Source organism: Pangasianodon hypophthalmus, chromosome 17 (assembly GCF_027358585.1).
Source record: "Pangasianodon hypophthalmus isolate fPanHyp1 chromosome 17, fPanHyp1.pri, whole genome shotgun sequence".
Taxonomy (NCBI): domain Eukaryota; kingdom Metazoa; phylum Chordata; class Actinopteri; order Siluriformes; family Pangasiidae; genus Pangasianodon; species Pangasianodon hypophthalmus.
This window is the reverse complement of record NC_069726.1, coordinates 9,745,152-9,771,473: the sequence shown is the minus strand read 5'-3', so window position 1 is coordinate 9,771,473 and position 26,322 is coordinate 9,745,152. Positions and strand designations below refer to the sequence as shown.

General features: G+C 39.2%; 2 protein-coding genes across 3 annotated transcripts; one reads left to right on the top strand and one right to left on the bottom strand.

Annotated features, from left to right (window-relative positions):
- Positions 1-1,374: 1,374 nt before the first annotated feature.
- Positions 1,375-13,068, bottom strand: ripk4 (receptor-interacting serine-threonine kinase 4). The gene is made up of 9 exons (XM_026941592.3): positions 11,741-13,068; positions 11,225-11,588; positions 8,143-8,434; positions 6,691-6,839; positions 6,472-6,521; positions 5,488-5,646; positions 5,117-5,226; positions 4,166-4,409; positions 1,375-3,676 (listed from the first exon to the last, which is right to left on the bottom strand). The coding sequence occupies exons 2-9, from the start codon at positions 11,404-11,406 to the stop codon at positions 2,430-2,432; spliced, it is 2,433 nt and encodes an 810-aa protein (XP_026797393.3). The 5' UTR covers positions 11,407-11,588; positions 11,741-13,068; the 3' UTR covers positions 1,375-2,429.
- A 115-nt stretch (positions 13,069-13,183) lies between these two features.
- Positions 13,184-24,354, top strand: nsun5 (NOP2/Sun RNA methyltransferase 5). 2 transcript variants are annotated; one of them, XM_034312927.2, is made up of 10 exons: positions 13,184-13,429; positions 13,508-13,627; positions 16,760-16,931; positions 17,041-17,149; positions 17,328-17,466; positions 18,858-18,973; positions 19,098-19,276; positions 22,750-22,957; positions 23,877-24,052; positions 24,157-24,354. In XM_034312927.2, exons 1-9 carry the CDS (start codon positions 13,337-13,339, stop codon positions 24,031-24,033), a joined length of 1,293 nt encoding a protein of 430 aa, XP_034168818.1. In that variant the 5' UTR covers positions 13,184-13,336; the 3' UTR covers positions 24,034-24,052; positions 24,157-24,354. The 2 variants fall into 2 exon arrangements, with proteins under 2 accessions (XP_034168818.1, XP_026797394.2); XM_026941593.3 differs by having other exon boundaries at positions 13,185-13,429; positions 23,877-24,029.
- Positions 24,355-26,322: the final 1,968 nt, after the last annotated feature.

The following is a 26,322-nucleotide window of genomic DNA, read 5'->3' as shown; positions in this document are numbered from 1 at the left end:
ATACAATTTTCAGAGACAGCCAGCACTAATCTTTAACTCAATTTTAGATGAAACATGAATCCTGGCCTTATGTTAACCAGCCTGGTCAGTCAGTACCCATATATGACAAAGCAGACGCAGGAATGGTGGCATCCCTTTGCCATGCAGCCTCACTGCATGGATATGGTGCATCCTCAGGCTACTCAGATGGCACCCCAGCTGTGTTCATTTCACTGAGTCCACAGTGTTCCCTGTTGGATGCCATATCTATATCCCAAGGGCCACAATTATTATCAGTGGCATGATTTCCAGAGAATGGCATACCAGCCTGGGCAAAACTATTACGGCATGAGAAACCAAGCTGCCAGTTTTCATGAGCTATCATTAAATATTGACATTTCCCAGATTTGCGATCATGACCATGAGCATGTGCAGCCCAAACCAGGCCATGCTGTTTCTCAGCTGACGCTACAATGTTTTTACCCGAGTCTACTCAACTTTGGGCATAAGGTAAGCATTTAAGTAGAAAGCTAAGCTACAAGGATGCCAATGAAAGCCTAATCTGAAAAGCACAGAGACCTTTAAAACCAGAGTAGCTGCATTGGACAAGAGGTCGGGTAGAAGTCACTCAGCTGAGACTAAAGATCATACTTTGGACAGCATGAAGATGGAGTACTGTATGGAATGGCTCTTGAAGGGTGTTAAGCACTGAAGTCCACATGTATTTTTTTTGGTGATTTGAAGAATTAAGGTCAACTGTGTGACTTTCAGTTATTTCGGGAAACCATCAGTTTTGGATCTGATAATGTAGTAGATGACATGGACGGGGCAATGCCACTGATCTGGTTTAATTTATATTAATCATTATATTCTTAAATTTCATGCATCTTTACATATATTTTATGTGTTCTTTTATTCTTAGTTGAGGGTGGGAGGTAAAGTGTTGCTTGTTTTACTACTGTGTTAAAATGTATAAAAGAAAACACACAGAGAGACAACCTTTTCATTCAATACACATGTACTTTAATTGTCCATCAAAATATAAAAACAAGAAACTGTTTAAACACTATAGGTATTTAATTCTGTATACAAAAATATCACAAGTCTTTAATATTTAATTACAAATGAATGTCAAAGCACTGGATGCTGAACAACAGACTCCTGTCTCCTGAATCTCATGGTAGCAAAGAAAGCAGTGCTACACAAATACTAATATATATATAGGCAAAAGGGTCTCTCTCTCTCTCTCTCTCTCTCTCTCTCTCTCTCTCTCTCTCTATATATATATATATATATATATATATATATATATATATATATATATATATATATATATATATATATATATATATATATATATATATATATATATATATATAGAGAGAGAGAGAGAGAGAGAGAGAGAGAGAGAGAGAGAGAGATAGGGCATGCAAGCATATGCACCACTATATGTATACACACACACACACACACACACACACACACACACACACACACACACACAAACAAAGCCTCTCATCACACAGAGTTCACCAGTAAGTAAATTCAGTGGCTTTCCACAAAAAGAGGATATGCATACCAAGGAAAGTAACATGCTGCAGTTCCTTTTTGAGTAAATTGTGGGTTGTAAAAGCTGTGCTCAACGTAGCGTCAGTGATGCACAGCGCTCTGCCTTTACAAGGTGATGAAAAGATAAGGTGGTCTCAGGAATTGGCCAACAGCATTGACATGGTGGTATTCACAATGTACAGTTACCGCCCCCATTTCCACTCCCCACCCATGTATCACCTGTGATCCCCCTCAGGCCCTGTTCCCATGGTGGGAGCCAAGTGGTTCTAAATACTCTTCTGTCTGTCATACGACCAGAGGTATTAAATGGTATAATTAGCCTTGTGGATTTGAAATAGCCTTGAAGCACTGCCAGGATGTAGGCACTGGGGTAACAGAGTACAGGTGCTCACAATCTCAACTCAGCAATAAGCAATGGCCTGCCATTTTAGTACAAAGGATTTTTCACGTTGAAGTGTACATTTTATTTGTCTGGGGGCTACGGTGAATGAAAGACAAATACATGACATGGTAAAAACAATACTCATATAATGAACATGTAAAAAAAAGGCAATAAGTTCATGCTAGAAAGAGCACAGCAATAATCAGTCCAGTTTCTATGTACAGTGCTTGTATATACACATCATCCTTTTCCTACTCAGGAATATGTTTTTTAAAAAAAGTTTTCAAGAGACCACAAAGTCTATAGAAATAAAAATATCCAAGAGGTAATTATATTCAATGGGCCCCAACCAAATAATTACATTATATACACAAACCAGAAATAGATAGTTAAATGTCTCGTTACCAAAAGGGTGTAACAGTCCATAATTCATAGATTTTTTAAACGACATGGCAGTCAGAGACACGATGAAATCTATCAGGTCTCTGTGCTAGTTTTTCTAGTGTGCAGAGGGCAACTGTGTGTCTGCTGAGTCCTGCGTCGAGGTGTAGCCCTTTGGCTCGGTGAGTTTCAGGATTAGGACTTTCCTGTGGAGCCCCTCAACTGTTTTAGTGTTTGGATTCTTGGGTGCTGGCTGCAAAATATCAGCCTCTGAGTTTCCGTGGCTCAGCAGGAGACGCGTGATGTCCATGTGTCCACTCCGCAAAGCTAGGTGCAATGGTGCTAACCCGTCCTCGTCCTGCACTGTGACTACCTCAGGCCACCTCTCCAGCAGCTCACTGACCACCTGGACATGACCACCTTCAGCTGCCAGGTGGCACGCCATGCGCAGGGCGCGGTTGGCGCTCCTAACATCAGCACCCTCCTCCAGGAGCATTTTTACTGTGGCCAAGTGACCACGTTGAGCTGCTAGGTGCAAGGCAGTGCAGCCCTGAGCTGTGCGTCCTTGGATATCAGCACCATGCTTCAGAAGCAGGCGCGCAGTGCTTGTGTGGCCTGTCTCGGCTGCAACGTGCAGCGGCGAGCGTAGGTCTGGGGTGGTGGTCTGTTGCACGTTGGCACCCAGCTCCACCAGCACACGTGCCACCCTGTATCGGCCTGTCTGAGCGGCCAGGTGCAGCGGTGTGCGCCCATCGGCGGTTGCCGCATCCACATCAGCACCCGCCTGCTTAGCCAACAGCTTGGAGATGGTGGAGTGGCCGCGCCAGGCTGCCAGATGCAGTGGCGTCCACCCGTCCTTAGCAGTGGCATGGGCGTCGACAACGCCTCGACTCAAGAGCACACGCAGAACGCCCTCACACCCATGCTGACATGCCACATGGGCTGCTGTACGCCCCTGTGTGTCTGCCTCACTAGCTGATGCCCGTCGCTCCAGAAGCAGGCGTGCCAGAGCCTCGTCGCCGTTCTGAGCGGCAAAATGCAGGGCTGTGTACTGGTCCTCATCTTTAGCATTCACATCAGTTCCTTTGCGGCTTAGCAAAATCTCAGCGACACCTCGGAGATGCTTTTCCGCAGCCACATGCAGAGGTGTGGCGCCACGCCAGTCAGCCAGGTTAGCACTGCAGTTGTTGAGAAGCAGGAATTTCACAGCCTCCTCATTGCCCAGTGTTGCAGCATAGTGAAGTAGGCCACCGCCACCTTCAAGGCGGAGTTCCACATCCTGCGGCTGCAGGAGCTTCATTAGTTTTGCTGTGTCCTCAGTGCGAATGGCTTCACACAGCTTCTTCTTCTGTAGCTCGCTTGACTCTAAGTGATAAAAGAAGAAACACAGATTTCAGGGAACTTTTAAAGCCAAGTACCAACAACAATGAACAGACCTTGTTTTTTTTTTCTGGCCATAAAATATTTCATATTTATTTTTAATTAAAATTATGAACCTATTTTTCAGCCTGCTTAGGAGGACTAAAGATTAATTTCTTAAATAGTTAAAGTGGGACAAGCATATTAAATAATGAACGGGCCTATTTGTATAACGGATATTATCATAATTTCTAACACTTCTATTATTTAAGTTAAAATTGACTGCCATTATTAAGGCTGAAAAAAAAAATCTAACAATAACAACAACAACAAAAAGCTATACTACAAGAGTACACATTGGATTCTATAAATAAATGGTGCATATGGTCACTAATGGAGTATATTCAAATTACTCATTTTATCTCAACTACAAATCATATTGTCATAGTGCAGCTTAAAACAGCCTGAGAATCAGTCTCAAATAAATCCTCGTACCGTTGACCGAATTCTCCCTCTCAAAGGAGAGTGTGATGGAGCCTTGGGACGAGAAGGCTGAGTCCACAGAGGAGATTCCTGACAGTCTCTTGCTAGTGTTGTCCTTGTTCTCCAGACAGTCCTCTTTAACGTGGTCAAAGCTGCGAGAAATCCCAGAGTCGATCTGACTCAGCAGCTCAGAAAGGCTGTAGTCCTTCTCTGGTAACATGGCTGACTTCGGCCTCACCGGCTTTTGATCCTTAATCTAAGGAAGACAAGAGCAAACGTATAATTAAAATGCACTGATATAAATTTACTATCATAAACAGTAGTATTGCATAAAGAGTAATATTGCACCTATAAATTAACTAGATTTGCATATGCATTTGTATATGGATTTTGACAGTTTATTGTGAAATGTGACATTACAAATTACAGTGAGAGGAACAAATCAAAACAGATTTGGCATATGGTTCACTAAACTCTTGTTTTAAACTCGCTTCAAAATACAACGTCTTTTAGTTTACTAATACATTACAAAGTCCTGTGACTAAGGTAGTTTATTCAGTCATGTAAACAGCAAAAAATAGATAGTCAAGTATTTGGACTAATATTCTAATGCATTTTGCTCATTCAGGAAATGACTTACACATGAACAATGCTGCCCAGTTGCATTCCCTTGCCCTGCTGTAATGTCACTAGATGTACGAAACATTCACGGTACGTGCTTAACGAACACAACAACGCATGCCATACAGTTGCTCAATGACTGACCCGTGATTGTGACAGTCAAATATCCCTAAATGCTCATGAAGATTGTTGTCATGTTGCACAATGACAGAGCTTTACCTTATTTAGAGTAAGGAACTTTGAAGGGAAGAATAAGAAGGTGAGCCAGAGAAAAATGCAATAAATAGAGCAGATGGCTCAGAAATAGGAAAATATTTTGGTGTTTGGTGAATTTGGTTTTACCTGCTCAGAGCTCGTTGGAGCTGGACAGGGTGAGGAGTCTGGCTCAGACACTGATGCTCTGGACTCATCATGGGGTTTGGAACACAGCTCCTCTGCCTCAGATGTAATCTCTGTAGACAACAACAAACCGTCTCACAATAAATCAATCATATACACACACACATATATATATATATATATATATATATATTATTTATTGAGTTACAGAAAATATTCTTGTACAGTCCTCATGTAATTATTACTATTATTAGCAGTCTAAAGAAAGTCTCCTGCCTTTTTGAAAAAATTATTTTTTTCTACTCTACAATGTAAACATATCTCTGGTGGAACAGTTAGTATAAAATGATTTATGACCACTGAGGGACATTCACCCTGGAAGCTGGGCCTGGCGTCAGGAGATCCGCTCCAGCATTTCTGCATGAGGGCTATAAAGCCTGAGCATGCCTGGGGTCGACTGCGGGGCACAGCGCTCAGGTCTGGACGAACTCCTTTCACCACCTTCACCATGATATGCAGAATGTTGTTCTCCCCTATAGGACACAGCAAAATAAACAAGGTTTCAAATAACTGCTCTGGCTTGCTCAGAAACGTAGCACTAACTTCGCTTTAAAACTGGGGGCGAACTTGGTTTCAGTTTACATGACACATATGTGATACATACACAAAGCTACCCCACACTCGGGAGGTAAAATTCATACATGTGACTAAAAATGAACCGTTGAAGATTAACTGTTCTGACTTGAGGCACAGAAGAATGGAAAATAGATTCTGGAAGGGTTGAAGATGTTCTTTATATTCCTAAGTCCCTGTATCAACACTGAAAAAAGCCATTGCTTCTTTTCCGGAAGACTTTTGTTCACACATAGTCTCCGGTGCCAACCAGTGACAGAGAACAAACACAGACAGCTATTTTGGAGTCGAGCAATTTCAGCAGTCATTATTACCAAATGACAGCTACTAAAACCTCAGTCAATGCCTCCAAGATGTGATTTTTATTCTTGTCTTACAAAATTCTATATTGTAAATGACAGACCTGAGAAAAAAACAACCAAAGGATCATTCTGAATCAAGAAACAAAATTATAGAATAACAGCCATTTAATATCTGCAATGCTACTAAAATATGACAGGAGAACCCTTGGAAATTAAAAATTAACTTAATAATGTTACATTTCTTGAAACATGCAGAGCATGTAGACCTGACTGACCTCTAAATTCTACTTTAAATATCCCTTAGATCAAGTAGTCCTTACATTAACAGGCTAATCAGTAGTGCTAATTACCACACAGTCAAGTTAGGAAATGGGCCATGCCTGAAACATGAATCACTGGTAAACAGAATCACTGTTCTCTTACCATGATATGGCTTTTTCTGTGTGAGAATTCCCCAGATAACAATCGAGAAGCTGCATAAAGAGAATACAGGTAGATTTATAAAAACACATGGTGCCATCACACTGATGCCATCTCATATTGTGTTATAGTTTGCAGTGTATGTACAGAAATATTATAAAGTTAATCATGTGATTCTAGAACTCTCACACTCGTAAATATTGCCAAGTCAAAAAAGCTGACCTGTACACATCGTGCTTGGTATCAGAGACCCTTTCCTTCTCTATGATCCTTTCAGGAGGCAGGTAGGCAATAGTGCCACAGAATCCATCACGACTGATGTCGTCGTTCCTGGCAAAGCCATTCCACCTGGCCAGGCCAAAGTCTGAGATCTAAAAATAAAACCAGCAAATAGAAGTGTGTGACATCAAGGCTGTCTTGTTGGTAACTATACATTTTAACCCAATTGGGAAGCGAATGTGATCGTCCACCATACATCGTAAACTGACTGGGAACCAACTGGTGATGAAATTTGACCTGCTCAAGCAAAACAGTGTTCTGGTTTTCTCAAATTTGTAAAATACATAAAATAATGTAGATATAGCAGGCTACAGATTGTAAATGAATCCAACTTTATTTTTGTTTATTTTGTCAATAAAAACCCCATTAATACAGTAAAGAATTATCAAAAACAGGGAGGTGTTAATTTGTGTACTCATTTTAAGGCAGTGGGTCTCAAACTGGGGACTGCAGGGGGTCCCCAAGGGCCTGAAGAAAAATCATTGTACCTCTAAGTAGTGCAGTAAAGTAAAGTAAAAATGTGGTACATGTTTAAATATAATAGATGTAACTAAACATTATTAAAACTAAATATGTGCTGACCAATCACAATTCACAGCGATCTTGTGACCACTTCATGAGTTTGCTGTAATGTCATCAGAACAGCACCAGGTTATTTGTACATGCAGCCCAGTGAAAGCTGTGGAGAGAGAGGGTGCTGTGGGGTGCGCGCAGTGGCATTATCCACAAAGAGGATCTTAGAATAAAAAAGTTTGCAAACTGTAGGTTTATGGCACTGTCACTGTTTCTAGGAGGGTGGGTTGGGAGTTGCAGTGCCCTTGGCTCGCCCCGTGAAGTGGGAAGGCCCTCTTATCTGAGTGTGTGTGGACATGTACAGGTGTGTGCCTGCTGCGCATTAAGGCTGCTTAGCCGACTTGTTCAGGCTGGCCCACGATGGATGTATTTACATCTAGCCTATTCAATCCAGAGAAGCGATTTCCCACCCATCCTCCCACTCCATGCTTACTCATCCATATGGAGGACGGGCAAATATGGGATAATGGCTGGGAAAGCATTTCTGCCTTTGGGAAATCACATGGAACTGAAGGTTTGCTGCCATTAAGGAAAACACCAGCAATTCCCATTTCCATTCTGTTGCACCTACCAATCTCCTGTTAATATCCAAGAAATTACTGTGCATATTCAGAATTTTGGAAATTTTACATCTGGGTTTAATAGTCCAACAAAAGAGCATATTAATATAATCTATAAAAATATGGTAGAAATGTTAGACATATACACTTTTTAGCAAACAGCGTCACAGCTACGAGTAGCAGTTTAACAGTTCAAGTTGTTAGAGCTACTTGTAAGGTTAGCAACACCTACATATGACACTCCATGAGACAACATTCTTACTTTGACGTGGTGGTGGGCATCCAGCAGTATGTTCGCAGGCTTCAGGTCCAGATGGAGCAGCGGTGGGTTCATGCAGTGCAGGAAGTTCATGCCCACTGCTGTCTCATGGATAATACGGAAACGCAGCACCCACGGCAGTGGCTCTGCGGCCAACAGTGTCTCCAGAGAGCCTGTCTCCATGTACTCCATCACCAAGCCCAACGGGTCACTGCAGATGCCATACACAGGCAGGATGTAGCGGAACTTTGCTGCCTCCATTTTATTGGCCTCTTCAAGGAGCTCGGCACGCTCTCTTTAAACGGGGAGGCGGAAGAAAACAAATCATATTGATGATCAATTACTTCAATATTACTGACTGAGAATACAGGGTCTTTCGAGTCTAAACCTGAATATAAGCTTGTAGGCATGAATAAATATTTTTGGACATAGATAAGATTAGCAATATATCAGCAGATACAGTGGAAATTAACATCATGCAATTTAGTATTTGATCTGAAGGATCAAGCAAATCCCAAAACATTCAGAGGAAAAATGGATTGCTCACACAGTTGGTAGTTGGTGAAACATTTCAACTGAACATGGTTTAAAATATATATATATATGTATATATATATATATATATATATATATATATATATATATATATATATATATATATATATAGATAGATAGATAGATAACCATGGTAAAACCATGATATAATTTAGCACATTATTGCCATGCTAGTGTGATCTCAGCTGAGTAAAGACTCAGAAAAGCTGATTTTAAATGTCAGTGCATGTAAATCAATGCCTAATTTGAATGGCAGACATATTGGTCCTAAAGGGCGTAAATCTGTAAACAATGTAATTGTGATGAATTTATGAGATACCAGTGCAAACAACTGTCTGCTTGTCATACATCACTTTGTAATCCTGGGTTTAATGGCATAATGGAGGAGGAATTCCATAATATGTAACTCTAAATTAAACAGTGTGTGCAGGTATCATATTCCTAAGAATCCTTATCAGTTTTAGCCTGATGAGAGCATTCAAACCTTAGCACATACCCTGTATAGAGCTCAAGAAGGACCTTTCAGAGTGAATCTGGTTTAATGCAGGTAGTCACATCAATTTTATTCCAATAGGTCCAAAGGATAGGCCTATCTGGTGGTTTCATTTAGGTGCACTGTAATTATATTCCATTGTAGCATTTTCAGGAAATGCTCACATACTGATAGAGGATCTGATCCAGACATAGATATATGACATGTACAAAGAAAAACAAACCAATTTAACGCATTACAGCGCCCTGATGACTCAGCGCTGTTAAGGGCTAATCCTTAATCAAATGTCTTCCGATCAATATGTATCAGTGTATCACTGTTTGTTGTGATCTAAACATAACACTGTGACAATGAAGAAGTTTAAAATGTAGTGGCAGGCACAGGGGTTTAATCACTTCAGATACTACTCATTCGTGCACCTAACCAAATCTCAATCCAACACTTAAGACACGATCTGGTATTAGGTTCTTGAAGCAAAAAAAGAAATCCACCTCTTTGTGGGTGACAAATAGGGGCTGGTGAAGAAAGAAGGGGGACAGGGTGAATAGGAAGAGAGGAAAAGAGAGCGGTGTACTCTGCTTCTCTAATCTCTCGCTTCAATCACTTACAATCAGACAAAAGCTCTTCTTAAAAGAAGGCCCGGTGCAACCGGTTTTTCAGCCACACACATTATTACTATAAACGCAGGCCAGCCTGAGCTAATGGAGGACAAAGCTCGCTTTTGCATTTATGGCTTGGGACAACTGGAATAAAGTGCAGATGTTATGCACTGATAGTATGCTTGGCCTGTGCTGAATGCTTGCAGGACTAATATTCGTCTTTCAACAACTGATCTTAAATTTTACACACAGTGACGCATCAACTCATACATGGGTTTACAGGTCACGTAGAGTGCTCACAACACTAACATTGGCTTATCAAATGACACATTATCCCTAGTCACACAGTGAAAAATTTTAATTGTACTCCTAAAACAGTTACTGAAGTATTATGACATCAGTATGATGTTTAACCCTGTGGCCAAAGGTGAATAGTCTAGAGATAACTTGAGTAAATACAAAATATATATATATATATATATATATATATTTGTGTGTGTGTGTCTAAATCTAGGGCAGGAAGAATATACTGTATTTACGTTGATGTATCTGGTTTAGTCCACTAATACCTCAGGGTAGAGTAGAGTCAGAGTACTTCACTCTACTGTGGTGTCTATGCCTGTATGTAATAACATACGCTAATTCAGGTCTGAGGAACTGTTAAACACAGTAACTTCCTGATAACAGTCAAAACAGAACCAGCTGTTCACATATGAATGTTTTCTTCATGCATAACTAAGTCTTGTAGAAGTTCGTACAGAGGTCACCACACACAGTATGAGTATAATCATTGGCAGATTACTAGGAAAAAAAACATCAGTGAAATGGATAGTGATTCTCTTTTTCTGTCCTGGTGAAAATGCAATACATGGTAATTGACAGTAGTTTGAGTGCATATGCATATGGAGCCAGGTGGGTGTATAGTCATGCCCGCAGGCAATATACTATGTAATCAAATCTCTGACACAAAAAGGAGGATGAGAAGTTAACATCAAGTCTCTTAAATATGTATTTCAGGTGACAAATAATAAGAGAGCATTGAACATCATCGTTCGTATTAATCAGAAAAGCCCTGGGGCATGAATCCATTTGTAATTTAGAGGTCAGTGGTATAAATTTAATAAGTGTACAAATTATTTTACCACAAACCACAAATTATTTAAGAGAAATGGGTGTGTGAGATACAGTCTATTCACTTCCACAATCATCTGACCCAGGAGACTGGCTTGTCTAGTGGTAGACTCCATATCACAAAAACAAACTCACCTCACCCTTCAGAAAAGTGAGGTTATTAAACAGATGCTGAGCCACCTTCATTCCTTTCTCCCATAAACATACACACAGACATACACAGAGGCACGCAGACATACACACACAGGCACATACACATGGAGGAGATAACATAAACCAACAAAAATGAGAAAGAAAAGAAACTCACTTTTCATCCACATGAAGACTGGGAGGACACTTAATAGCCAGCCATGTTTTCCACTGTACGTGCCGCACTTTGTACACTTGTCCAAATCCACCGGAGCCTATCTTCTCCCAACTCCCAAACTCAGACGAGTCAAACGTTTTCAGCAACCCCATAACTCCTGGGGAGTTCTCTTGGACATCCATTTTGAAAACCTGTTAAATGTTAATGTTCCTTTTTCTTTCTTCTTTACATAAAGACTATAACTGACTCACACACCTGAGTGCTTCCTTGTTTTTTTTTCTCTTTCTGTTCAGACAACTTCTGTCTGGCCCTTCCCTCTGTTCAGGTGAAGGGTGGGTGGAGCTTCAACTGGTGACATCACTTCCTGTGCCAAACAGCATGAAGCAACAACAGTTCAAGGAATGCTAGCCTTTAGCTGACATGGAACTTTTCATGCATTTATCCAGTGTTCAGAAAACAAATGAAATTTCTGAAAAAAGCAAATGCAATGTCACATGGAAACTTATAAGTCAGTACCTTATAGAACTAGTGAGCAAAATCCTGTTGTGTGAGTGTCTGTGCTTCCCTGAGAGGGAGGAAGCTGTAGAATGTTTGCTAACATCACCCAACAAGCCATGTTACATGATCCATCCAGAATGACCCCAGTGTGGAATCTGCGAAGTCATCTCTAAAACACAGTAACCTATTCATGGCAGCAGTTTATGTTACCTCCTGTCCCTGGTGTAGCGTGAGGTAATATCATCTTCCAGCTACCTGTCAAAGAACGTGGCTGACTGACATGAACTTTTGATGAACGCCTTGTAAGCATGAACAATGAATCTCAGATAATGCTTCAGGAAAAAGTCTTGAGATGTGTAGCACAGATAACACCAGGGCATGCTATACTGTGTTTGTTTAATTGGTGTGTGAATTATACCAATTATATAATAATGATACTTTCAAAGAAACCCACCCAAAAGTCTTTCAATTTCCAGTTTCCGCTGAGCTCTATGTGTAACAAACTAGTCTGTTCCTACATTAACTTCAAGCTGAAACCACAGATAGCCATCACCACCAAATGGTCCACATTTTCCCCTCCAGTCCCACAGAGTTACTTTATTACAGTGTATTAAATTTAGTGCAGCAGTTAAGAGGTACAGTTAAATGCAAAAATTTGTACTCCACTCGATTTATTGGTATACAAACTGCACTTCTATTCGTCAATTTATCTACTATTCAGAATCTCACGTTCATCCATGCTCTGTGAGGTTTCCTATAGAAAACAATAATTCAGTCCAAGTCAGAAGTTATCTTATTATAAAGCTCCAAAGCTTGCATCCCTGTTCACAATATTATAATTCCTATTCATTTATTTAAATTAATATAAAGCTGTCTAATTTCTTAAAACAACTAATGCCTTAACTCATGTTTGTTTTGTTCATTCTTATTTCAAGCATTAGAAGTTAAGAGTCAAGGACATGAGAGGACCTGAATTAGGAAGCACTGACCTTTCCCAGAGCTGAAGAAGGGAATAAAGAGACAGCAAGGTGTTTAGGGACAGGTTTCAGGCCAGGGACATGAATATTCCTGGAGGGTGTGGCTCTCATTTGCAGTTGTTTGTTGTGTGATAGCCCACTCCCCTCTTTAGGTGAGGTGTGAATATTCACTTGTCACCTGCTTCAAGGCTTCAGTGTGAAAGAGAAGACTAAACCACAAACTGTCAGCACAAGTATCTCTCTGTGATAGACTCAGCCTATAGGTGACTTATGAAGATCAGCCAAACTCCAGCAGTATCAGATCCAGCTCTACTCTGAATGTTTATGCTCTGGTACTTCAAAATTAAAACACTCCATGTGTGTGATGTTTTGATGCACGCCTGTCTGTCTATATTCAGGTCATGTGAGTGTCGGTTTACTGATAATGTGCTCATCCACGTGTGTGTTTCTCCCCCTAATGGATTCTCAGAGCAACTGCAGAAATTGCCGTAAAGCAGAGCTATTTGCGACTGCCGAAAAGCAAATCGTTGTTTGGTTGCAAGCGTGACTTTCTCCTGAGAAGCGTGAGCTACTCTAACACATGCAATAAAGGTATGCCTACACGTTAATGGTAATTCTACTGATTTAAAGCTCTAGCATGGCACTTTATATGAAAGCAGCAGAGATTCTCGATAAAGTGGAGCAAAAGAAGGGAGCTGTGAAAACTCTGGTCTACGACAGTAAATTCCAGGTAAGCATATATGAAGGAATTAAAGAACAGTTTAATTCAGTTTATAAGGATTAAGCTGATGTGTTTGTTTTCTTTCAGAATATAAAGCAGCTCTTTGCCCTCGTCTGTGAGACTCAGAAATATTCCCCAGTGCTTCAGGAGATCATCGAGAACACCAGGCTTCTGAAAGAAACCAAACTCCGACATAATTTAGCGAAGGTACCATTTTATAACAGATTCCTTATCTGTTAAACCTGACTTCACTGTAGTAAAGTAGCAGTTCTCCTAATGTCTGTTTACATTTAGAGATGTGTGTAGAAGTTGTACTCCCATGGTTTCTGGGTGAAAAATAGGAAAATGTACCTGTACTTTAAGGGTTACCTGTACTTTAACTGTACTTTACCTCTACTTTACAGTTTATCTGTACTTTACAGTTTATCTGTACTTTACAGTTTATCTGTACTTTACCTGTACACTTTAACTGTACTTTACCTCTACTTTACAGTTTATCTGTACTTTACCTCTACTTTACAGTTTATCTGTACTTTAACTGTACACTTTAACTGTACTTTACCTCTACTTTACAGTTTATCTGTACTTTAACTGTATACTTTAACTGTACTTCACCTCTACTTTACAGTTTATCTGTACTTTAACTGTACACTTTAACTGTACTTTACAATTTAACTGTACTTTACAGTTTAACTGTACACTTTAACTGTACAGTTTACCTGTACTTTACATTTTAACTGTACAGTTTACCTGTACTTTACATTTTAACTGTACAGTTTACCTGTACTTTACACTTTACCTGTACTTTAACTGTACTTTACACTTTAACTGTACAATTTACCTGTACCATTTACCTGTACTTTACAGTTTAACTGTACTTTACAATTTAACTGTACACTTTACCTGTACTTTACAGTTTAACTGTATACTTTAGCTGTACTTTACACTTTAACTGTACTTTCAATTTAATTGTACTTTACACTTTAACTGTACAATTTACCTGTACAGTTTACCAGTACTTTACGGTTTACTTTAACTGTACAGTTTACCTGTACTTTACAATTTAACTGTACACTTTACCTGTACTTTACAGTTTAACTGTACAGTTTACCTGTACTTTACAATTTAACTTTACACTTTACCTGTACTTTACAGTTTAACTGTACTTTAACTGTACACTTTACCTGTACTTTAAAGTTTAACTGTACAGTTTATCTGTACTTTACCATTTAACTGTAATTTAATTGTACAATTTACCTGTACTTTAATTGTACTATTTAATTGTACACTGCTACACAAATTTAAAGCAAAAAATTCAAGCAAAAGTTACATTTAAGTAAAAAGTTAAGAGGGTACATTTAATACAGTAAGACAATCAGCCAAATTCATTCTGTATAGAACAAAAAGGAAAGTTTTGCTATGCCGACCCTCTCAGTCTCCAGACCTGATTTGAAGAAGGCATGTGGCATCTGAGTGCATTAATGGATGCTTTGCTCTTAATATCACTGTTTTTTTTTTTTGTTTTTTTTTGCACGTAGTCCATCACTTGATTATATACACGGGTCATTCAGTATCATCTCAACCGGAGGTGGTTGCACCATGATCTCAAAATTTTGTTTAACCTTTAGTACATGCAGTTTAGTACAAATGACTGACAAATCTTAATTATTGTAGTGACCTCACCATTGGTTTGTAATTTGCTATGCATATTTGTGCATATGATTTTTTTTACCCCCAAATTAACCCTTCTTCACTTTTTGGTTTCAATTTTAATGATCTTACAAAGCTGTACTTTTGTAAATATTTCTGGCCAGAGTAATTGTACTGCTCAGGTAGTCCAAGGTACTCGTAACAATATGTGTCTGTCAAAATGGCAGGAAAATGCATTATTTGCACAAGAAGTCATTCTGAAACAATTTCAGAAGCTCATAGAAAGATCACTGTTGCAGACAGAAACTTGAAACTTGCTGGACTATTACATTAAGTTGATTTTGACAACATTACCTCCATTGTGAACACCAGATACTGCTTCTACTCTTAGTTATAAGGCTTCAAATATGTTTATATGTAAGAAAATCATCAGTTTTACTACTCGCAACTAGTATAGAAGATTGTCCATATTATATACCTCTATTTTCTTCTTTGTATCTTGTAGTGGTGTTCGGTAAAACCACTAGTTTTTTTAATCACAAATTAGAACTAGGTTTTGTTATAAACACAACTCAATGTTGCTGAAATTGGTAAAATTTTAAAAAGCATAAAATTCAGTGTTGACAAGGTGCTAGAGATATGAATTTTAGCATGTATAAGCAGTAGTTCTAGTACTATTAGCACCCCATATGTATTGTACCACCAGGGTTGTCTTTTCTTTGTATTTCTACTTCTGTAAAACCATATACCTAAAATATTGCTGACATCATCATTGTGGAAGCAATGGGAATTCCTCTAAGTGCTCCACAGTTCAGTTATCAATAAAAAATTTTCTGCTGCCTGAAAGTATTGTTTAAATATAGATCTGATGCCATAGGGATTTTGGGATTGCTCAAACTTGTGTGCCTATAACAGCCTTGCATGTCTAGTGCAACAGCTGTCATGGCATCCATTTTGCTTTGTTCTGTTGGTGTACTCTTAAATTCTGAAGCAGACTGCTACAAATTAGGTCATATCCATAAGGTTGGAACAACTAAACTAAACAGTTTTGCAGCAAACAATGTAGAAAACATCTGAAGAGTTTGGTGTTGCACTGTACATGGCTAAGCAAGCAAGAGCACTTCTGCATCAAAAGTGTATATTAGCAGAACCAGAGTCCATTAAAGGAAAGGTCTTAAGTGGTAAAGTCAAGCAAAGCATCATCACACAGGAAGCCTGGGACGTCAGTACAGATCAACAGCAAAGTCCTTGAAGATATTAATGTAAAGTTTGAAAATATTTCACAGCAATCAGAAGGACCTAGCATTTTTCACAGCATTTTGACGGACCCATTTCTCAGAGAATAAGACAGGTACTGCTTTGATATGATCTCCTGAGAAATACCTCAGCTCTGACCAGAAAAGTTTACAAGAGCACAGCTTTGTTGGATCGTTGAAATAAAAGCCAACAAAAAGGGATAATTGTATAATAAAATAATTATATAACAAAATATTTTGGCTTTATAAAATTCAGATGCGTTCTAAATAGCTGTCACAGAGTTCTCACAGTGGAGGGTGGAGACATGGTCACTTTAGGATGAACTACACTAGAATGCACTATTAGCTATATGAGTGCACTACAAAGAATATGAAATAATGCCTTCTCCACCCCCGATCGTTGATTTTTCTGCCATCTCTTTATAAATGTTAGGTTCTGGTTTATGACTTGCTCATTGGCCAAGGCATAAAATGTGGTGGAAGCTGGAAGGCAATGATGTTGAAACATCGCTCCAGACTACAAGCTGCTTTGGCTAGAATTAAAGTCAAGCGGAAAGTCAGTCGAAATCAGGACCTGCTTCCTCCCAGCGCGCAGCATAACAACGGTATGCTACATTCAAGTCATGACTGGCCAGAGCTGATCACTCTGTCATTTCTAAATAAGATGTAGTCAGTTGTTTATTTTGATGTCTTACCCTGATGTTTAAAACGTAGGTGTAGATATTCCACGTTACGTGCGTGTTAACACGTTGAAAACAACTGTGGAGGATGTCATTGACTACCTGAAGAGAGAGGGATTTTCATATCAAGGAGCAGCAAGCCAGTAAGTCGAATTTTTTTTTCTTTTCCACGAACCTACTGTACATTTTATAATTTTGGGTTAACAATGAGCAAATTAGAGAAAATGTCTCCTGGTTATTACTGATTTGGGAGGGGAAAAAAAAAGTTATCACGTATTTGTTTGTGTGTGATTTTTAAATTATTTATTTATTTTTTTTTAGGCTTGAGGATTTATGCTCTCTCTCGGGGAAGACTTTTATGAGTGATCTTCATCTCCAAGATCTTCTGGTTTTCAGTGCGAAAATGGACTTCCATGATCATTACCTGTATAAAGCAGGGCACATTATCTTGCAAGACAAGGTGAGAGATGTTTTCATACCACCCTGTTGTAGTATCGTATTGCACTTGGAGTGTAACAGTGTCCACAGCATAATAATTACAAATTAATAATAATAATAATAATAATAATAATAATAATAATAATAAAAATAAATAAAAGCCAACAAAAACTGAGGAAAGCTTTGAACAAGAAATCTAACACCCCTCCAATAGTGAAGTATCAACATGTTTTCAGCAGTACTTGGTTGAAGACATTGATTTGAAGACATAATAATAATAATAATAATAATTATTATTATTATTATTATTATTATTATTATACATGCTTACAACTTCATATTTTCAAATATGATGGCACTAAATTACATAACAGTATAGAGGCAGGGTTAGTAAGATACTATGTGGATGGGGTAAGCTTTCCGGGCACATGTCTGTTAATGACTTCTATAAAGATTTATGTCCCATTCACATAGGATAAATGATCTCAGTATAAATAATAGGGACAGGAATGTCTGCACAATGTGCACATTGTCATCAGGCTAAAAAAAAGTAGTGAATTTGGAATAAGTGACAGTTGTGCAGGTGTTTTGAATTCTCTGATATGAACTGACACCCTGGAAGACTCACCCCCTTCCCCTCATGTAACATTAGTAGTCTCTTGTCTCATGTTGATTTTCCTGCTTGAAAGATGTGCTGATGCAGTGCCCTCGCTTTGTCAGAACATGGAGAATGTTTTAAGTTCACTAATTATACAAGCATGTAGTTAACATCAGTTAATTATTTATTAAGGATGCTACTGAAAAATCTTGACTGAAAATGGTCACAAACGGCACAGAGAGAGAAAAAAAATGGATAAAGAAGATTAAATAGGCCTGCAAGGAAGTGTAAAATCTAATACATTACAAATCATTTAAATTTATTCATCTTCAGTAACCTCTTTATTCTGGTCAGTGACGCAGTGAATCCGGAGCCAGACACAAGAATTCACCCTGCACACACATTCACATACAGAGGCGATGTAGTGTAGCCTGTCCGCCTACTAGCATGTTTTTGGACAGTGGGAGGAAACCACAGAACCTGGATGAAACCCACGTGAACACGGGGAGAACATGCACAGACAGTAACCTGAACTCGGATTATTCGAACTGCTGCCCAAATAATTTTAATGTTAACAATGAATTAGAAAGTGATTAAAAACCCTGCTGGCTCTCCTAGCCTCTGCAGGCATGTTTAACTGCGTGGTCAAGCCTGTTGAGATAGAAACTGGAGTATGCAGGTTTTACAGTAACTATCAGGCAAGCAGCTATAAAAAAAATAAAAATCTTTAAAAATTACTGACCTTAGGGTGGGAATGAAATGATATGTTTTTTTTTTGTTTTTTTTTTTTTTAATAAATGTTTGCTTTATTGTAGGCCAGCTGTCTCCCTGCGTACCTCCTGGACCCCCCAGTTGGAGGCCATGTGATTGATGCTTGTGCAGCTCCTGGAAATAAAACCAGCCATCTGGCAGCCATCATGAAAAATAAAGGGTATAGCTACATATTTTAGCTGTAGTTGTTCTCTGGACATAAAACATTTTATATGCTACATCTATGTGGTTTATAGTCTGATATGGGACAATACTGAGATTTGTTCTTGTCATTTCCTCATTAGCAAGCTGTTTGCCTTCGACATTGATACGAAGCGCCTGTCCACCATGAGCACTCTCCTCCTTCGTGCTGGAGTCACATGTCATCAGTTGGCTAATGAGGATTTTCTGAAGGTGGATCCACTTTCCCCAGCATACAGGGACGTGACGCACATCCTTCTTGATCCATCATGCAGTGGTTCAGGTAAAGCTTGAGGCCCTCTAGTATACGTATCTCCACTGATGAAAGCATTTATGTTGATTTTGCTATGAAGCTATGAAGAAGAAATAGTTTGGCAGGAAATCACATTATCTGACTTCCTCCCATGTAGTAAATTGTGCAGTTTTGCAGTGAATGCTAATGCGTACTGAAAGATCATGAAGACTAATTTGCTCTTACAAACTATAAAGTCATTATCTTAGCCTTGCAGCTTAATTGCAAAATAAAATTAGCAAAATTTAGACACTGAAAAATTTTTACATTTTGTGAAAATCTAAATCATTACTTTATAGAATTTTGTATCGCATGGATACAGTAGTTATAAAAAGTCTACGGACCACTGTTAAAATTGTATGTTTTTGTGATGTAAAAAAATTAAAAAAGATAAATCATGTCAGATCTTTTTCCACTTTTAATGTGTCATAGCAACCAACAAAATTCAAGGGAAAAACAAATAGAAAGATTTTAGGAAAAAAGAAAAACAATAACCTTGTTGCATAAGTGTGCACACCCCTTAACTAATACTTTGTTAAAACCTCTTTTGCTTGTAATACAGTACTCAGTCTTTTGGGTAAGAGTACCAACTTAGCACATCTTCATCTGACAGTTTTATTCCACTCTTCCTTGCAAAAATGCTCTAGATCTATCTGATAGAGAGGGGATCTTCAAGTAATCTACAGGTTTTTGGTAAGCTTTAGATTCTGACTGGACCGTTAAAACATTAATCTTCTTCCAAGTCTTCCTGACTTGGATTTGTAGTTTTTTTTTTTTTTTTTGTAGACTTTGGGTAGTTATCGAGCTGGAAGTTTTTCTTCAGCTGTCTAACAGAGGCCTGCAGGTTTTGTGCCAAAATAGATAGAGGGAATCACTGATTTCACCAAATACCTATCTTGACTAGAGCCCAAGTCCCAGCAGAAGAGAAGCAGTGCCTTAGTGTGATGCTGCCACCACCATGCTTCACTTTGGGTATGGTGTTCTTTGGGTGATAAACTGTCTTGTGTTTGTGCCACACATTTCTTTTAGAATTATGTCTAAAAACCCTCTATCTTGATATTATCAGACCATAACACATTTTGCCATTAAAATGAAATTTTTGGGGGTCTTGGATTTTTTTTTTTGTGAGAAAGTGATTCTGTGTCGCCACCCTACCCCATAGCCCAGACATGAAGAATACACCGATCAGCCATAACATTATGACCACCGGCCTAATATTGTGTTGGTCTCCCTTTTACTGCCAAAACAGCCCTGACCCCTCGAGGCATGGACTCCACTAGATCCCTGAAGGTGTGCTGTGGTATCTGGCACAAAGACGTTAACAGCAGATCCTTTAAGTCCTGTAAGATAGAGGGAATCACTGATTTCACCAAATACCTATCTTGACTAGAGCCCAAGTCCCAGCAGAAGAGAAGCAGTGCCTTAGTGTGATGCTGCCACCACCATGCTTCACTTTGGGTATGGTGTTCTTTGGGTGATAAACTGTCTTGTGTTTGTGCCACACATTTCTTTTAGAATTATGTCTAAAAACCCTCTATCTTGATATTATCAGACCATAACACATTTTGCCATTAAAATGAAATTTTTGGGGGTCTTGGATTTTTTTTTTTGTGAGAAAGTGATTCTGTGTCGCCACCCTACCCCATAGCCCAGACATGAAGAATACACCGATCAGCCATAACATTATGACCACCGGCCTAATATTGTGTTGGTCTCCCTTTTACTGCCAAAACAGCCCTGACCCCTCGAGGCATGGACTCCACTAGATCCCTGAAGGTGTGCTGTGGTATCTGGCACAAAGACGTTAACAGCAGATCCTTTAAGTCCTGTAAGTTGCGAGGTGGGGCCTCCATGGATCAGACTTGATGGCCAGCACACCCCACAGATGTTTGACTGGTTTGAAATCTGGGGAATTTGTGGCCAAGTCAACACCTTGAACTCTTCTTGAACTCACCTTGTCATGTTCCTCGAACCATTCCTGAACAATTTTTACAGTGTGGCAGGGAGCAGTATCCTGCCGAAAGAGGCCACTGCCATTAGGGAATGCCATTGCCATGAAGGGGTGTACCTGGTCTGCAACAATGTTCAGGTAGATGGTTTGTGTCAAAATAGCATCCACATGAATGCCAGGGCCCAAAGTTTCCCAGCAGAACACTGCCTCCGCCAGCTTGCGTTCTTCCCATAGTGCATGCTGGTGCCATCTCTTCTCCAGGTAAATGATGCACACGCACCCGGCCTTCCACACGATGAAAAAGACAACGTGATTTATCAGACCAGGCCACCTTCTTCTATTGCTCTGTGGTCCAGTTCTGATGCTCACCTGTCCATTGTAGGCACTTTTGGCAGTGGACAGGGGTCAGCATGGGCACTCTGACAGGTCTGTGGCTACACAGCCCCATACGCAGCAAGCTGTGATGCACTGTGTGTCCTGACACCTTTCTATCAGAGCCAGCTTTAACTTTTCAGCAATTTGTGCTACAATAGCTTTTCTGTGGGATCAGACCAGAAGGACTAGCCTTCACTCCCCACGCGCATCAGTGAGCCTTGGGCGTCCATGACCCTGTCGCTAGTTCACCGGTTTTCCTTCCTTGGACCACTTTTGGCAGGTACTAACCACTGCATACCGGGAACACTCCACAAGGCCTGCCGTTGTAAAGATGCTTTGACCCAGTCATCTAGCCATCACAATTTGGCAGTTATCAAAGTCTCTGTAATCCTTACGCTTTCCCATTTTTCCTGTTTCCAACACATCAACTTCGAGAACCGACTGGTCACTTGCTGCCTAATATATCTCAACCCTTGACAGGTGCTATTGTAACGAGATAATCAATATTATTCACTTCACCTGTCAGTGGTCATAATGTTATGGCTGATCGGTGTAAGAGAGACTCTCACATACAGAGAGTGACCAGTAGTTGCCAGATATTCTTGCAGCTCCTTTAATGGCAGCCTTCCGGTTTTCATCGATCAAATTTGGAGGGACATCAAGTTCTTGCTAATGTCAGTGTGATGCCTTGTTTTCTCCCCTTGTTGATGATGGCCTTCATAGTGTTCCATGGTACATCTAATGTTTCGGAAATTCTTTTGTACCCCTCTCCTGATCAATAACTATTGACAATGAGATCCCGTATATGCTTCTTAAGCTCTTTGCAGACCATGGCTTCAGCAGTCAGATAAAACCAAGAAGAAGAAAATTAAGAAAATCCTACAGGAACAGCTGATCTTTATTTGGAGTTAATCAAAATTATTTCACTGATGACTGGTGTATCATCTCTTTTATCTGACAAAGATCTATTTTAGTTTTCACAAAAACCTGCAATTTTAACAGGTTTGTGAATACTTTTTATACCACTGTATAACAATTATTCTTGATACCAAGGTTTTTCTATTCTTCAGCAGCAGAGTAAAAGTTTATTAAAGATGTTTCCTGGTAAGTCACTTATTTTTTTTTTCTGTTGTTGCAGGAATGGTGTGTCTGCATGATGGTAGCTCAGAAGAACAGGAGCATGACCCTGAGCGTCTGAAGGCACTAGCTGCATTTCAGCTGCGCTGCCTGAACCACGCACTGAAGTTCCCAAAGCTCCAGCACCTCGTCTACTCCACCTGCTCCATCCATCCACAGGAGAATGAGGAGGTCGTGTCTGCTTGTCTTGAGAATAATCCTGATTTTAGGTAAACCAAACATACAAATGTCTGTGAAGGTCTTCAGTCAGCCAGGGTATTTTGAATAATTAGTAGCAGCAAGTGAAAATGATGGCCTGTGTCATAATCTCCAGCCTTCACTTACTGCTGCTAAACTACAAACATTACAACAAACAGTTGTTACTGATTATTTTCATTAAAGATAACTATAGTATATCCTGCCTTAGGGAATCACTGAAGTATTGACGCTATTGGTAAATAATGTATAACCTTTTCCAGTGTAGGGTCAAACACTAATCTCGGCAGAATAGTTCCATTCCACACAGGTGCAGTCATATGTGAACAGTTACAGTTCTTTTTTCCTGTTGTGATGGTTCATAGAAAAGATAAAGACTACAGTGACGCATTGGCTTGGCCATGGCTCAGTAAATATCTGGCAGCTGTTACCATCTTTCCTCTTTGGTTGCCTGATAATATGAAAGATTTAGAAGTGTACAACTTTCTTGGGAGGCTTTTTTGAAAGTGCCATTCAATTAATATACTGCACATTTTCAAGTATTATTGTTTGCCCAAAAATAATTAAGAATAAGTTCTGCATGGCCATTTGATTAAAAACAAAAGTGTCCTACTAATGGGTTATCGTACACATTTTCACACTGAGAACAATCTGTCCCCAAAGTTATTTCAAAACTAGCAGCAGCATCAGTACCTCTCGCTTTTACAACACTGTGTAGCTTTATGAGCATGTCTAGACTTGATGCAATGATTGTTTGGTGTCCTTTTTTTTTTTTTTTTTTTTTTAAAGACATAATCTTGTGACTCCCTCTATAAGAACAGACTTTTAATCAGATACATGACTTGCAAATCTCCTTTGACTTTTCATAAGTTTGCTTAAAATTCACATTTCGTTGGAAACATACAGTTACATTGAGTCAATGTCTTTCTTTAGACTAATTCATCTTTTTCCTGAGTGGCCTGAGCGGGGTCGTGACCCACTGACACAGTGTCTCAGAGCCAGCACTACAAAAACCTTCACCCACGGTTTCTTTGTGGCCATGCTGGAAAGGCAAGCTACTCCAAACAGTGAAAGCCTTGATGAACAGTAAGTCAACTCTCGACTACTGGGTAAAGAACAACTTTAACTGGCAAGCTCAAGATGTTTCAATTCCTATTCTCATTTGTTAAAATCTTAAATGTGTTTAAGGATGATCATGACTTTGTCATCACAGGCCTCCTTCCATAAGTGAGCCTTCTGCTGGTGAAGAGGAGCAAGTGGAGGTATCTGTGGACGAACAATTTCAACCTCCTGCAGCAAAGAAAAGGAGAAGGAATAGAAAGAAACCCAAAAAGCAGAAGTCCTAAAATGTTCACTTATCATAACAGTGAAATATTATGTACTGTTTCATAAACTCATGTATGATGTTGAATTTTATGATTATTTTAATAGGTCTTAAAGAGCAATTATCTCAAACAACATTTTCAAAGATTTCATTTAAAAAAAAAAAAGTCTTTGGGGGAGAATCTTAGTGCAGATTAGATATCTTTATGCACATCTTGGTCATTAGTCAAACCAAACCATATTCCAAATCTTGAGTCACGAGTCTTTTAAAACTCACTCTATCCATATTTAAGCAAGCTAAGGAGTCTCCATAATGAACCACATCAACACTGCATCCTTGTTAAACAGCAATCCAGACAAAGACTTTGTTACATTTTTATTGAAAACCAGCACATACCACCAGAACACACACATTTATTTTAAAATGCTGCTCCAAGTCACTCACACTTCTCCAGGCATTAACTTTACATACACCCACGCGCTACACGCTACAGTTGGAGAACACACAATACAGTATCTAGTCACATACATACATAGTGAGAAATCCAGCTCTCAGTATACTCAATTGCTCAACAGTCTACTTATGTGCCATGTTCAGTTTGTTTGATAGGGCTTCTTAACAATGTAAAACCTGGTCCCCTGCTGTTTTCCCAATGAATACCTTTCAATTATTTACACAGTCTAACAGAAAGAATACCACACTAAAGACTAATGTGACCATGCAACTGTGTACAGCAAAAAAAAAAAATTACTGTGGGTTTCTACCAAGTATGAACAATGAGAGGGGGAGAACGTGCTTCCAAATGTGTATCTTGAAATGACTGTGCTCAGGGCATAAACAGAACACAAATGGCTTGGACAGAATGTATAATAATCTAGCTAAATGCCTGAAAACACACACCTGAGATTTTCTTAAACAAGTCTGATGGGTCAGATGATTAGCTCTATTGACTATGTTCATAGGAACTGACATTTGCAAAATAAAACTTAAAATACTTTTAGTTGAGCTTTCTGAATTCAGACCATCCTGTAGGAATGACAGTAGTACTCACTCAATCCTAACAATAATAACAAAAGGTAATATTTCACAAAACATGCACAAGCTATAGCATACTTACATAGCTAAGTCTGGAAAAAGGTGCATGCATTTAAAAGGATCCACACTTGTCTCAAATCAAATCTGCATTTAAAATAAATTACGGCAATCAATTAGAATGTTTTCACATACTCATCACTTAATGTCACCCTTTTTTCAATCACACTAAAGGACTGTGCTTTGAAGGAATTCAGAGACCTACTTTAAAACAGCCCAAAACCCTGAGATCAGGAACTAGTCGAGTATTCACAAAAGTCCTAAACATTACATATTAAAGCCAATCAGTTGCGTTCTATTGCTTTCACAGCCTTCACACAAGTCTGACATCATTCACAGCACATAACCTGCAGCACATCAGATGCACTAAGGCACAAAGAATTGTAAAGTAATTCATAGGTGAAGCAATGTCTAATATTCAAACCTGTTAAAAGAACAAGACAGGGATTTTCTGAACACATAAAAAGCTCTGGAATATGAATAAATAGCAAACTGGTAGCTCAGGAAGGTAATCACCCCCCCCCCCTCCCCTCCCCCCCCAGCCCAGCCCAGCCCAGCCCAGCAACAATAGTATGGCCACAGATGGACTATTAGAGAGGTATTAGCTCTAAAAGAAAAAGACAAATACAAGGACATAGAAGCAGTTGGGTTAATGGGACAAGAGTCAAGAGTTTTTAACGATATGAATAATCATGCTTAATAATGGTCACTAAAAGAATTCTAATACTTAAGATTATAGGACATTTAAAGAGAGGACATTAATAATTAAAGAACTGGTAAGTAACATTTACTGGAGTAAATAGACGAGGTAGTCAAATAGCCAATAGCACACAGATGGTTGTAAACCAAGAACAGCCTGTATTAAATCATCTGCTTTGGTTTGAAACATCTCAACTTGAATATGACTTACCCTTAAACATGAACCAAGCAAATATTTTAAAGGGATAGGCCATAAAAGCAATG

Coding starts and splice junctions, on each gene's coding strand:
- ripk4 (XM_026941592.3), bottom strand. CDS start 11,406: ATGGATGTCCAAGAGAACTCCCCAGGAGTTATGGGGTTGCTGAAAACG. Junction 6,840..8,142: donor ATGCCCACCACCACGTCAAA/GTAAGAATGTTG, acceptor TTTTATTTTTAG/ATCTCAGACTTTGGCCTGGC. Junction 3,677..4,165: donor GAGGGAGAATTCGGTCAACG/GTACGAGGATTT, acceptor TTTATCACTTAG/AGTCAAGCGAGCTACAGAAG.
- nsun5 (XM_026941593.3), top strand. CDS start 13,337: ATGGCACTTTATATGAAAGCAGCAGAGATTCTCGATAAAGTGGAGCAA. Junction 17,150..17,327: donor TATCAAGGAGCAGCAAGCCA/GTAAGTCGAATT, acceptor ATTTTTTTTTAG/GCTTGAGGATTTATGCTCTC. Junction 18,974..19,097: donor GCCATCATGAAAAATAAAGG/GTATAGCTACAT, acceptor TTTCCTCATTAG/CAAGCTGTTTGCCTTCGACA.